The sequence below is a fragment of the Paralichthys olivaceus genome, chromosome 18 (genome assembly GCF_024713975.1).
Source record: "Paralichthys olivaceus isolate ysfri-2021 chromosome 18, ASM2471397v2, whole genome shotgun sequence".
NCBI classification, from domain to species: Eukaryota; Metazoa; Chordata; class Actinopteri; order Pleuronectiformes; family Paralichthyidae; genus Paralichthys; species Paralichthys olivaceus.
The window spans coordinates 12,599,508-12,612,488 of record NC_091110.1 but is presented as its reverse complement, the minus strand read 5'-3'; the positions used below and the strand labels follow the sequence as shown (position 1 = coordinate 12,612,488).

Here is a 12,981-nt window from a genome sequence, read left to right as displayed (position 1 = left end):
ATATTCCAAAAATGCATATCATTTTTTACGTTCTGCTGCAATACTGCTTTCACTTTATTTGTATTTGTTTTTTTATTTCTGTACATTGAAGGTGTATTAGACCAGTATTAATGCAAAGGTAAGAAGTTTTTTTTTAATTCTTAATTACTCACCACTGAGATTAAAGTACCACCAGAGTGCAAAAATGGAAGAAAAAAGAAAATTAAACATTTAACACTATAGGGGTAGCTAGATTATTTAGATGCAATTATATATAAGCCTTAAAAAAATATATAAATACTGTTAAGTATTGTAATTAAAAGAATATTATATAAACATTTTATGAATTGGTTACAAGCTGTTTTTATTTTTGTAAAATGGCGAATAGAATCCACTTTTTCTCTACTTTATGTATAATAAGGCTGGCTGATATAAATTTAAATTTTCCAACACAAGAGAAGTCTAGAAAACCAGACTGAGCATAGAGATACAGACATAAAGATATAACACACATATACAGACATAAACATATACAGACATAAATATATAAAACATAAACACAAAAGAGAAGAAAAACAAAGAAATAAATGAACAGGTCAGAAAAAAAATGATTAAAGTCTAATCAGGAAATAGAATGTTCATGTTGTCATAAATAAGCATGGTATTTGTATTTATTGTTATCACGTTTAACTCTTATATAAAGGCTAAGCGAAGAACTAGCCTCCATTTAGCCTCTCAGAAGCGGATGTTGTTCTCTGAGCGCACTGGCTTCTGGGTAATGTAAGGTGCAGACACGCTGTGCAGACCGGCGGTGAAAGACAGAAACAGCTTCCGCAACTCGAGGCGAGGGTGAATGTTTTGTGGGCGAACACGTTGACATGTTGATCGCTTGTTTCAGTCGCGTCCAGGAGTAAGAAGAAGGTCACTACGCCGGCGCTGCTCCTCCAGTCCCCGGACACAAACACGCGACATGAGCCTGAACGAGCACTCGCTGCAGGCTCTGTCCTGGAGGAAGCTGTACCTCAGTCGGGCTAAACTCAAGGCTTCCAGCCGGACATCAGCTCTGCTTTCTGGATTTGCTATGGTAACGCTGTCCCCAGACTTCACCCCTTCCACTCCTCTGTGGATGAATCGTGATGTTACAGAGTAGTAACATGTTTGTAAAGTTGTGTTCTCTGTTCTCCTCCTCTCCAGGTGGCCATGGTAGAAGTGCAGCTGGACAACAGCTACCCATACCCCCCTGCCCTCCTCATTGCCTTCAGTGCCTGCACCACTGTCCTCGTGGCTGTCCACCTCTTCGCTCTGATGGTCAGCACCTGCATCCTGCCCAACATCGAGGCCGTCAGCAACGTCCACAACCTCAACTCAGTGAAGGAGTCTCCTCACGAGCGAATGCACCGACACATTGAGCTGGCGTGGGCCTTCTCAACTGTCATCGGTACTTTGCTCTTCCTGGCTGAGGTGGTTCTCCTCTGCTGGGTCAAATTTCTGCCCATCAAGCCCAACAAGTCCAGCAATAATACGGTCTCGTCTGGCGTGGCTGCTGCGATCACCTCCACCTCCATCATGGTCCCCTTCGGTTTGGTCTTCATAGTCTTTGCTGTGCACTTCTACCGCTCCTTGGTCAGCCACAAGACTGACAGACAGTTTCAGGAGCTGGAGGAGCTATCGAACCTCACCAGGCTTCAGAACGAGCTAGACAACAGAGGGGACTCTTCCATCTTGCAGTCTCCAAGCTCACATTTCCCATAGGCAAGCATGGTGGATACAAATCTGTGGTGGAACTCCGAGAATATCTCCAAGCCAGAAGCCTCAGTTTTAGATTTTGTCCTCATTTTTTTTTTTTTACAGGAATGACGATATATATATATCACACGTCTTTGTTGTGAAATTTACTTTTGTGAAAATAGTTGTATTTCTAAAAGACTTATTTGATCAACTGTGAACTCACCAATCTGCCAATACGCATGTTACTTGAGATTGTAAAGTCTTAACTGTGATAGTTGCTTGATTTATCTCTTAAATTATGGCAGAGACAATCTGAACAATAACTAGGAATCCTGTCTGTTGCCTGCTGCATTTATTTATCTGTTTGTCAGTGAAGACTGTATTGATTATTATATATATATTACTTTGCTGTGTTTAGTGAACCACAGGTATTTTAACTGTTTCCTCAGTATTCACCCTGCACTCGATTTATTGTAATGCTCACTTCTTGTATTTGTAACACCATGTTTTTTGCATAGAATGAATCAACAGCTGCTAAAACTTGAGTATGGTACGAGTATGCTTGCTGACATGTTGAAGCACAGGCTGTGCCGCTATAATAAACACTTTTTTACTAAGTGGCATTCAAGGTTTCCCAGTTTAGAAAATAATTCGGATTTATTATCACTCTGAATTTATATATCATTGACACAGGTTAAGCAAGTCACATCTCAAACCTTTTAAGTTTATAAGTACATTTATTGCATAATAGTTAGCACAGATGTTTATCCTTTTGCTTTATGACCAACTGCACAGTCCTGTTGCAGAATCACACTTTGAGTTGTGTGGAATAAGTATTGGTATTACACTCTCCTCTTTGCTTCATTTTGTAAAGCTAGAGCCCTCTACTTATCCTTTATATCCTGAATATGGACAACACCATAATGCCATTTGTGTGGTGAGGTGGAAACCTGCTCTTGATCTTCTTGTTCATCAGTAGTGATCAAGGTAGGTTGACTGGGCTTCCCTTAACACCAACTCCATATCCACCAGGTGGATCTGCAAAAGAAGATACTGTACGTTCATGTTTTTATACAACATTGCACTAGATACACGTTTCTTTGTGTCCTGTCAGTGATATTAAGTGGTTTTGTAAAATCAGCCACAGTCAGAATATCGTACCTGTGGAATTTGATACTTTCTCTGTGTGGGTGCTACATCCCTCTCAAAATCCGACAGGGTCCCACATTTTGCTACGCCATCCACCCAAACGCCTTCATAAACTTGGCCTTTATCAGAATAGTTGAACTTTCCATTGCCGTTCTTCTTGCCATCTTGCCACGTGCCTTCATACCAGTTTCCATTTGCTTGGACACAAATTGCAAATTCAAGATTTCAAAATCACCATGTTAACTGACTGAATTATAACCTGTTTTAGATAGAAATGTATGTAAAGCACATTGCTCTTACCAAATCGAATAATGCCCTGTCCATGGCTCTTATCCCCCATCCATTCTCCCTCGTAGAAATCTCCATTCTCATAATACATTCTCCCCCAGCCACTCCGATGGTCGTCACTCCACTCCCCGTCATAAACAGCTGACTTACTGAAGAAGTATGTCCCATACCCCTGAGGGACAGAAAGTGACGCAAAGGATATCACAGGGTGTAATTACACTTAGTTATCATGTGCATATATGGCTGTATATCAGATACGCACATGCTTCTTTCCATTTTTCCACCCTCCAATGTACTTCTTTTCATACTTCTTTGTTTCTGGCTGCAGTACACTATAATGGCCATAACCATCCCGTTTTCCCATTCTCCACTCCCCAGTATAAATAGCACCAGACTTCTTCCAAACTTGAACTCCCGTTCCTTGAAAAGATCAATATGCATACACATTTTAATTGTAGGGTAATCAACCTGTATAATGAACCACAACCCGACATCCACGGACACGACACAGTATCTTACCGTGCTTCTTGTTGTCCTGCCACTCCCCAGTGTATTCATTTCCATTGGCCGAGAAAACTGTGTGCCGCAGGCCACATTTCTGTGACTTCACATCCAACAGTTTTGAGAGTGACAGTGTTTTTTGAGCTGTTTTGACAAACGGCATGGCTGGAGGCACCTTGAAGAAAAACCTACAACATAAAAAGCCTGTTAGAGCCATGAAGCTGTAGTTTAACCTTTACATTGCCCAGTTCAGTTTACCATCAGCTGAACACATGATACCTAATAGCTCTTTTTGTCACTTCCATCATACACATTACAGCAATAAGTGTTCAGGTCACATTTAAAAACAACATAAGACACCTTATCCATGTAGCATAAAAACTTAAAAGACATAAAAAGAGAACAACATTAATCAATTCTAATATCAAATATACTTTTGAGGGCCAGAGTGCTACAGCAGCTGCAGAAGTACATTGAGAAACAAATAACAAAACACAGTACACAAGGACATACACAGAAAAATAGTGCAGAGTAAAAGTTAAATATTGCACTTGCACTAAAAACACTTGAAATATTAAACATCAAAATGCAAAAAACATTACAGCACAACTTCATGTGCAATCTTTACTGATCTTATATCTATTGCATGTATTGATCTTTATGAAAGACAGGGCTGATTAAATGTTCAATGTGGTGCAAACAAATGCACGTGAACTCACATTTAGCATAATTTGTTTGAAGCTGGCTAGCTCGCACTTGCTATTCACCTGACTTACAAACAACACCGCTAACTTCAAACCCAGGTGAATTTAGCGAATGGAACACTCACTCAAAAATAAAGAACTTGTACCTTAGTGTTGTGTTCGAGTTTACTTTCTTCGAGTCGCAAACTCAGTCCGTGCAGCTTCGGACCAACAAACCAACAAACACCGTCGGTAAGCTAGCAGCGTAGATTTAGCATTACACTTAGCGTTTGTTGTATCCTAGCAACACAGATGCGTAGCGGCTGGCGCAGTGTAAATGAAATAAAACAAATAAATTGTATCAAGAGTTATTTTAAAAATCACATCTCAACGCGTCCAGCAGGTTGAGTTGACGCGCGGTTTATTTTTATATGTTTTATTTATTTGTTTAAATGGATGCGATGTGCGCATGCTCCGTGCTCCCATTAAGAGCAGCGTCTGCCCGAGCGAGCCGGCGACAAGCATCCCGTCCTCCCCGCCACCTCAGCGGCTGCAGCGCCATGTCCAAACCCAAGTTCCAGACGGAGTGGGAGGAAATCGACGAGGAGCACCAACAACTACAGGTGATGGAGAAACGCTACGAGGGGGAACAACACCGTCCCCGGTAGATCCAGTAGCCGAGGACGATGCTAACTGTTCGCAGAGGGGCTACGTTACTTTGGCTGGAGCTTCCCCCTGATCGCCATTCATTCTCAGCTCTGAGCTAAAGCTGCTGTTGTTAGCTTCGATACATCTTAAATTTCACTTCGCGTTTATCACTGGAGCATCCCGGTGTTTTAGCCGCTAGCGTTAGCAGCAGGTCGCCGGTTCTTGCTGCTCGAGTGAGATGAGGCTAATGAGCAGCTACTGTAAGTTAGCTAGCCACACGCCGCAGCACTGTGGAAACTGGTGACTGTAGATTGCTCTCACAGAAGTCACAAGTTACAGGTCGTGAAGTGCAACTGCTGGTTGTGTGGTTTTGCTTGACTAAATGAGATTGTAGTCCCTGAATGCAGCACTGTGCAGCCTCACTACGCTAGCTCAGGTTAGCTAGCAGGCTAACTTGATAACAGTACAAGTCCTCTCCTCATGGCAGCGTCACACATCCGAGACATGGACCAGTATCATAATAATAAAGGATGTGGAGCTCCTCCGCTGGGAAACATGATGGAGGTGACTGTCAAGCTCTCCAGGGATTCTCTCCAGAGGAGCTCAGATGTGTTGGTGAATAGCTGAAGCCACATAATCCGCCTGTCTCTCTTTCACAGTCCTCATTTTTACATCTTAACACTTGCAGGTCGTCGGAGTAAAGTCCCCAAACTCTGTGTGTGGTTCTGGTTTTCAAACTTTTTGTTTGATTGACCTTTAGTGAACCTCTGGGCTGATGCCTCCCTCTTCATCTCACCATGTGCATGTTGACATTACTGCTAAGGGGGGGGGGGGGGCATCATGTGATCTACCTCTATTGTAAACACAATGATCTCTCCTCCTCAAAGGTCAGGATCTCCTTCTGCTTTCCAAAGTGTGACAAAGTTAAAAGCATAGACGGCACAAAGTCACAGCGGTCGAGTGATTGCTCAGCTGGTCCATAGCCTTAAACAAACCAGTGTTTCATTCTATGCATAATCAAGTATTTCAAATCTAGAAATAAAACAAAATCCAGTTTGTTCTTCCAACATGTTTTACTTTTAAAGTATTCCCCCTTGAAACCCAGATCTTTACTGTAGATGACAAGAATGATACAGTAGACAGATACAAAAAGACACGGCAGATTAAACATCTTTCATTTAGGCTACTTGTGTCATTTTAATGTTGAAACAAAACATTAATTGTGGAAGTATTTATCAAACAATGGCCCTTTTTGGTCTCTTGATTCTTGACAGTCCTGCTCTACAAGACAACATCCAGATTTTTAAAGAGTTGAGAGGCACCTATAAGTGTTGGAGATACTATGAAGGCAAGGACTCTTGGTAAACAGTTGGGAACCTGTGGTCTGATCTTCTGGCACAAATGCATGTAACAGGCATTTCAATATTTTCCCACATAAGAATCAGGCATATAGCTTTTCAGTGCAAAGAAGATAAACTTCACTCGTTATAGTGAGCCTTTATAAAGTGTGTGTAGTAAAATATGATTGTAACTATCATTTTGTTTTGATACACTTGCTCCTGCTTTTCTATTAATTTGAGGAAATGCAGGTTGATATGACTTATTGTCCATTTCTCAGTCAGCAGATGTTCAACTTACAGATTTCCTTTCTTCACTTTGTGTTTTTGTTTGATCCACAGGAAAGTCACAAAATATACAGACAAAAACTTGAGGAGCTCACCAATCTACAGACAACGTGCAGCAATGCCATCAGTAAACAGAGAAAATGCCTAAAGGACTTAAGGTACAGCTTGAGCAAGTAAGTATTCCCAAAATCGGTATTGTAAAACACTGCAAGTTTTTTTTCTACTGTATGCCTTGTCAAACTAAATGATGTGGGCCTGTCCCCAGCAATGGCAACCGATTCTCCAGTTTGTGCTTCTGAGTCCAGCCTCACCGAACTTTGAATAAACAGGTGTTTGTGCAGCAGCGGTGGTTTCAGGCTCCTACAGATTGAGTCGTTCAGACAGTTTTTACTCACAGAGGCTCAATTACTGCAGGTCACTTTAACAGTTTCAGAAAGAAAGTTGCAACCGGCTTCACCACTGGCCAAGAAAACGGTTCATTCCATGCACTGGTATATGATGGATGGAGAAAGATGCAGTCAGAGCCTTGAAACTCTGGAACGAGCTGCCTGAGCAAATCAGGTCAGCAGAATCAGTGACCTCCTTTAAATCGCTTCTCAAAATATATCTCCTCAAAGAGCTTTTCTTAATGTTAGTGACTGTCCAGATTACCTTATAAATCTTTATTGATTTATTGACCATTACAAATTGTAGGATTTCATTCATGTTCATTTCTGGGAGTTGTTCTGGTGGCGTTGCATTTGTTTTTATTCGGACTACAGTGCAAAATACTGTAAATGTTTTAACTCTCTTGCTTTGCTTCACTTTACTAATCTGTTAAAAAAAAACTTAGGTTTAGATAAGAGCTGTTTAGAGATCACTAGACTTTTATCATACTGACTTTTATCATATGGAGGGATCAGATGTTCTTCCTCTTTCCCACTCAACATCCTCTTGTGTCTTTTCTTTGCAGATGTGTGAAAACGTGTGACGAGAAAGATCTGAAGTTGATCACGGACATCAAAACACAGATCAAAGATAAAGAAAATGTCTTTTTTGATATGGAAGCATATTTGCCTAAGAGGAACGGGTCAGTTATTCTTCATGTCGCCATTTCATCTCAGTCACTTTTAGTTCTCAGATACATTCCTATTTATATTGTTGTCTTGTTTTGTGTCTAGACTGTACCTGAATTTGGTCCTGGGCAATGTGAACGTAACACTTCTCAGCAATCAGGCAAAGTATGTGAAGTGTTTGGTCTGGGATGGCATGAAAACACAGGTTAAGACTCTGGATTTGTGTGTGTTTGTTGTGCGACGCTCATCGTCTACTTGTTTTCTGTTCATTTGCATAGATTTGCCTACAAAGACGAGTACGAGAAGTTCAAGCTTTACATGACAATAATCCTGATGTTTGGAGCCATAACCTGCCTCTTCTTCCTCAACTGTCGGTGAGATGTTTATCTTCCCCTCAAGCGTTGTTGATGTCGAACCCTATTTAAGAGTTGCTCACCATTTCATTTTCTCTGTTTTCTCTAGTGTCACTGATGAAATCTTCAACTTTCTGCTGGTGTGGTACTACTGCACATTGACCATAAGAGAAAGCATCCTCATGAGCAATGGCTCCAGGTGAGTTGCAGCATCAGTCCAGTCACTGTGCAGTCAGTGGAAACTGTCGTGTAAACCCACCAGAGCACTCGTTCTTTTTTCATTTCTATTTCTATCTGTTTGTTTAGTTGAAAGTAAAACATACGATCGCTCTACGTTGATATCATTTTGTAATTTGAAGAAGTGCTCACTGAATTCTTGAGTTACAGTATTAATGTGAATTTGTGTATTTTTTTTCCCTCACTCAGAATCAAAGGTTGGTGGGTGTCTCACCATTATGTGTCCACCTTTCTGTCTGGTGTAATGCTGACCTGGTGAGTTTTTGTCTTCGTCACATCACAGTGTCCACATTTACATTTTCTACAGTAATCAGACTATTGACCGTCTCCTGAATTATTCCTGGTAACATGTTGCATGCACAATCTTTAAACCATCAACTCCTACTACTTGGTGATTCTCGAAACCAGGGCATGTGTGGTCAAGCAGCTTGTGACTGCTGTATGTAGATGTTGCAAAATGCTGTGAAGACTCTAATAGTGATTGACTTCATAATGCAACTAAGATAAGAATACTCCACTTAATTAATCTACTTATTCAATCGACTATTCTGAGTATGATCTTGTTCAGGTTAAGATAATCAGAGAATGCTGTTGACATGATGACAGACTATCATCTTAATCAGATTAATACCAGAATATTGGTGGATTGTTTTGAGTATATGAGCTGAAGGTCACACATGTAGAGGTAAGTGACTAAAGACGACTGTAGGTGTTAATTTAACTTTTTATTTTTTCTCCTCTCACAGGCCAGAGGGGCCCATGTATCAGATGTTCAGAAGCCAGTTTCTTGCGTTCTCTATATATCAGAGTAAGAATTTTGAATCTGTTTGCTACTGTTGGAACAAGATGTGTTCATGTTATTATGATGTCTCAGAGTAATGTTCGTTTTGTACAGACCAGTGATGGTGTTTGGAGACAGCAGGTTGATGTAAAGCTTTCATCCTTTTGAAGAGCAGCTACAACTTTGAGTCTTCTTTATTTGAGACATGTTCAACTGCTGTACAGATCTGTACTTTTTCTATTAGAATGCAAAGCTCTATATTACCCAGTGGGGTAAAAAAAAAAGGTTAGACTGTAGCAGGAATCATACAATGACTCTGCAGATAAACAATGATTAATTGCAGAAGTTCTGAGACTTGTTTTGTTGAACAAGGTCTTCTGTCTCACCTGAATAGAGAAGGGAAGTCATGTCACACTAGTGGTTACAGTCACTGCTCAGTATCACATGTAGACTCATAATGTGTCAATCAATGTGATGCATCTGTGCGGGTATGGTTTGAGTGGTTAAGTACAATTTTTTAAATAGTTCATTTAAGTTAGTCACAGGACAAATTTAGCCTGAACTCAGATAGTGCCTCCTTTCTTTGTGTTTTCTTTTGTTTTGAGATAATCAAAGTATTATTGTGTAAAACTTCTACTTACGTTTTTTTACTGTTGTTTTTACGGGGGAAGGTAACTGGTGTTAACTGATGGCAACTGAGACATAAATTCAATCATCTTTCCGTTTGTCCCCCAGGCTTTGTTCAGTTCCTCCAGTATTACTACCAGAGCGGCTGCTTATACCGGCTGCGAGCTCTGGGAGAGCGGAATCAGCTGGACCTCACAGTGGGTGAGTTGGCAGCTATTTTGGGTGGTTGTCATTTTAATCGTTTGAACTTTTGAGCCATCTGGAAAGCCATGTCTAAGGGGATGGGGGCGGTAAATGGGGTAAAGGTGAGAGATGGAGACAGTTGTTGCCGCACAAAAGATGTCGCAGGATCTTGAGTGAGGCCTCAGTGAGTTTGCTGCTCTAATGTCAGAGAGAGCACAGGGATCATCTGTGCCTTGTTGTGCCGAGGTCACTGTTACAATTGTTTTGTGTCTCTGCAGAGGGATTCCAGTCCTGGATGTGGAGAGGCCTCACTTTTCTTTTGCCATTCCTCTTTTTTGGCCACGTAAGTCAAAAATTTTCATTTATTTTCTTTTGTTTCAGATCAAACCACAGTTTTATCGTCCTATTCCAATAGTTTTAAATCAAAAAGACTGGGCAGAATATATTTTACACCTTTTATTTGTTATTTGTATTAATCACATAAAGTATGTTTGAAGAGCATGTAGTTCAACAAAGTAAGTATTTTTTGGATTGTATTAAATAAGGAGGAAGGACTATTATCTTGTGCAGCTATAGTGTGCAGAAACATTATAAAAGACGATGTCTCCTGTTCCTTTGCAGTTTTGGCAGCTGTACAACTCAGTGACCCTGTTTCGCTTGGCAGGACATGAAGACTGTAAAGAGTGGCAGGTAAGGATTGGCACATCCAAATTACAAATAAAACTTGAAACCATTGGTTGAATATCAAGACTGGAGAAGGTGTATAAACAAACTGGGGGCCCTGTGTGGACATCAGATTTGATTAGTGAACACACAACGACTTTATTAAAGTGAGTTTGTGTCCAATATTCTCTCCACCTGCTTCAACATGTCCTCGCCCAGCAACATTTGGAAATACAGACATGGCCTCGGTTGTAAAACTGCATGTTCACACTTGATGTCTTGAAATAAAACAGATTCTCTCTTTTCTTTTTTTCCCTTTTAGGTATTTATGTTGGCATTGACATTTCTCGTCCTGTTCCTGGGAAATTTTCTTACTACAGTAAAAGTTGTCCACCAGAAAATCCAGAAAAACCAGGAGAAGGTGCAAAAAAATGACTGAGACATAAACTCAACAAGACACCTCAAATTCTTCCACACGGCCAGTAACTTTGAAGCAACAGGCACAGATTGCTTGTGAGACTGACCCCAGTACGATCGGGCCGGGAGAAGGCAAAGCGGAAACAGCAGCGTCTCTCAGGCTTTGATTCCGCCACCGGCATCTCGCTGGAGTATCTGGAGATCAGGCTTTTTGCTTTCTAATGACTCGTTGTTTGTCTCGCTGCTCAGTCGGTCTCAACACAAAGCGTTGTTCACCTGTTTAAGGATGAGCAGTTTTGTTGCTTTATCTTGTACATAACAAGTGAGTGGAAAGAATGTGTTGTATTTGAGTGTTGTCAGTGTATGAATCTGTCTGAGTCTTTGTTTAAATCATATGCAACTGAAGGAGGGCAGGTAGCATCAATATACAGATGGGTGACAAATTAAAGGAAAAGCAAATGAGCCAACAGAACAGCTTCAGTGTGCCTCGGCACTGATTCTACAAGTTTCTGAACGTGACTACGGTTTAAAAACCCATTCATCAAAAATATGTATTCCCTCTAGGTGTTTTGATGATAGTGGTCATCATGATAGCTGTCAGATCTGTGAAGGCCACAGCTTGTGATTCACATCATTTTCATGCTCGTCAAACCATTGCTCTCTCTGGATCAGGGCATCGTTCTGTTTCATTTCCCTTTTTCCGGGTTTTTCCTCTAATTTATCACCCGTCTGTGATTTGCCTTTTAAGGACCTAACGTCTGTTATGTACATACTTCATACTTCTGTGAAGTAGCAACTGTCAAACTGTCTTTGGCTCAGACAAATGCGGACATGTTCAATTTGGCACTGCGCTTCATTTCTTTTATGAGTACTTCTCAACTCCCCATCATGCTGTTACACTGCTAACCATTATTACTTTTTTATTTTTCAACTTGACTTTTGTTCTAAGTCAACTAGGTCAAACTTTAAAAAACATAAACCTGGTACTTCACGAGCAGGTAACCATAGTTACCTTCAGCTTCATGAAAACAAATTCTAGTGATGTTAGAATGGAGCACTGTTCTTCCCTTTAGGCCTCATTTACATAGGTGTGTGTGATTTAATCCTTTAATTTGGTTATCTGGCTCACATTCACAAGGTTTTCATGTGTTCTCCTCTTTAACAGTTCCACTTTATGATATCATTAGCATAATGCTAACAAATTGTAATATATAATTAGGTTTTTATCATGCTTCACTAATGGTCTAAATTTGTACTTGTATAGGAAAAGCTTTTGAGTGGAGGAAACATTTTGTCACAAAGATTCAAAGTTCCTGCACAGTATTTGGATTTGTCATTACTGTGCTGCTGCCGTTCCCATTTCATTCTGTAATAATGCAGAAAGAATGTTATAATCAAATGCTGCTATTAGCACTGGTACTGTGAGACTACGATACACACTGATGATTAATAATGTGCTGGATTCAGTTATTTTATTCAAGTACGCATACTAAATTAAATATTTATAAGAATGAATGAATGGCCAGTTCCAGGGCTTCTACTCTCCTTCACTGTCACGGTGTCTGGTTCACATTTCATGTTTGTTTAAAGATGGCACTTGAGGGTCTTCTTGTTTTTCCAGGGGGTGGGTGGGTTCAAATGAACAGCTGTGGTGGTGTCAGGTCTCTGTTGCCTTATTGTCCCTCCAGCCTGTCACAGCAAAACATTTCCTGATTTTTTATTTTTTATTTTGAAAATCCAAAGACAATTGCACTATATTGTCTTTTTTTCTCCTTCATACAGTAGTGCTGCTGAGGAGGGTCACAGAATTTGCACATCACTTTTATTAATTGACGCACGTCAGGTTACAGACTAAAATGAGCTGCCAGGATGCACACAGTTAAGACTTCCTTGTTTTTATGATGTAGCCGATGTTGAACAAATGTTTTCATCAATCTTCTTGAATCCGTAACTGGTGCCTGAATACGATCAGTGACGAGAGACAGTTGACAATTTCTCTGTGTACGTTCTTGTAAAGAAATATTTAAAATTAAACACGTAATTAAAATTTTTAGCAAATTCTGT

The 12,981-nt window shown here is 40.4% G+C and overlaps 3 protein-coding genes across 3 annotated transcripts; 2 read left to right on the top strand and 1 right to left on the bottom strand.

Annotated features, from left to right (window-relative positions):
* The first annotated feature begins 734 nt into the window (after window positions 1-734).
* On the top strand, window positions 735-2,330 carry orai1b (ORAI calcium release-activated calcium modulator 1b). The gene is made up of 2 exons (XM_020081903.2): window positions 735-1,063; window positions 1,174-2,330. The coding sequence occupies exons 1-2, from the start codon at window positions 950-952 to the stop codon at window positions 1,729-1,731; spliced, it is 672 nt and encodes a 223-aa protein (XP_019937462.1). The 5' UTR covers window positions 735-949; the 3' UTR covers window positions 1,732-2,330.
* A 94-nt stretch (window positions 2,331-2,424) lies between these two features.
* morn3 (MORN repeat containing 3) lies at window positions 2,425-4,633 on the bottom strand. Its single transcript, XM_020081902.2, has 6 exons — window positions 4,496-4,633; window positions 3,664-3,833; window positions 3,407-3,564; window positions 3,157-3,316; window positions 2,869-3,053; window positions 2,425-2,745 (listed from the first exon to the last, which is right to left on the bottom strand). The coding sequence occupies exons 2-6, from the start codon at window positions 3,806-3,808 to the stop codon at window positions 2,680-2,682; spliced, it is 714 nt and encodes a 237-aa protein (XP_019937461.1). The 5' UTR covers window positions 3,809-3,833; window positions 4,496-4,633; the 3' UTR covers window positions 2,425-2,679.
* A 46-nt stretch (window positions 4,634-4,679) lies between these two features.
* Window positions 4,680-12,978, top strand: tmem120b (transmembrane protein 120B). The gene is made up of 12 exons (XM_020081898.2): window positions 4,680-4,951; window positions 6,656-6,774; window positions 7,554-7,670; window positions 7,762-7,821; window positions 7,935-8,030; window positions 8,119-8,208; window positions 8,436-8,501; window positions 8,993-9,054; window positions 9,763-9,855; window positions 10,116-10,180; window positions 10,459-10,527; window positions 10,823-12,978. The coding sequence occupies exons 1-12, from the start codon at window positions 4,781-4,783 to the stop codon at window positions 10,937-10,939; spliced, it is 1,125 nt and encodes a 374-aa protein (XP_019937457.2). The 5' UTR covers window positions 4,680-4,780; the 3' UTR covers window positions 10,940-12,978.
* Window positions 12,979-12,981: the final 3 nt, after the last annotated feature.

Bases quoted from the DNA above. Each gene is read 5' to 3' on its own strand.
- morn3 (XM_020081902.2), bottom strand. From the start codon at position 3,808: ATGCCGTTTGTCAAAACAGCTCAAAAAACACTGTCACTCTCAAAACTG. The intron at 3,317-3,406 runs GTGCGTATCTGA...TCTGTCCCTCAG, and splicing joins GGAAAAATGGAAAGAAGCAT to GGGTATGGGACATACTTCTT. The intron at 3,054-3,156 runs GTAAGAGCAATG...TTTGTGTCCAAG, and splicing joins ACAGGGCATTATTCGATTTG to CAAATGGAAACTGGTATGAA.
- tmem120b (XM_020081898.2), top strand. From the start codon at position 4,781: ATGGATGCGATGTGCGCATGCTCCGTGCTCCCATTAAGAGCAGCGTCT. The intron at 8,502-8,992 runs GTGAGTTTTTGT...CTCCTCTCACAG, and splicing joins TCTGGTGTAATGCTGACCTG to GCCAGAGGGGCCCATGTATC. The intron at 9,856-10,115 runs GTGAGTTGGCAG...GTGTCTCTGCAG, and splicing joins TCAGCTGGACCTCACAGTGG to AGGGATTCCAGTCCTGGATG.
- orai1b (XM_020081903.2), top strand. From the start codon at position 950: ATGAGCCTGAACGAGCACTCGCTGCAGGCTCTGTCCTGGAGGAAGCTG. The intron at 1,064-1,173 runs GTAACGCTGTCC...CCTCCTCTCCAG, and splicing joins TGCTTTCTGGATTTGCTATG to GTGGCCATGGTAGAAGTGCA.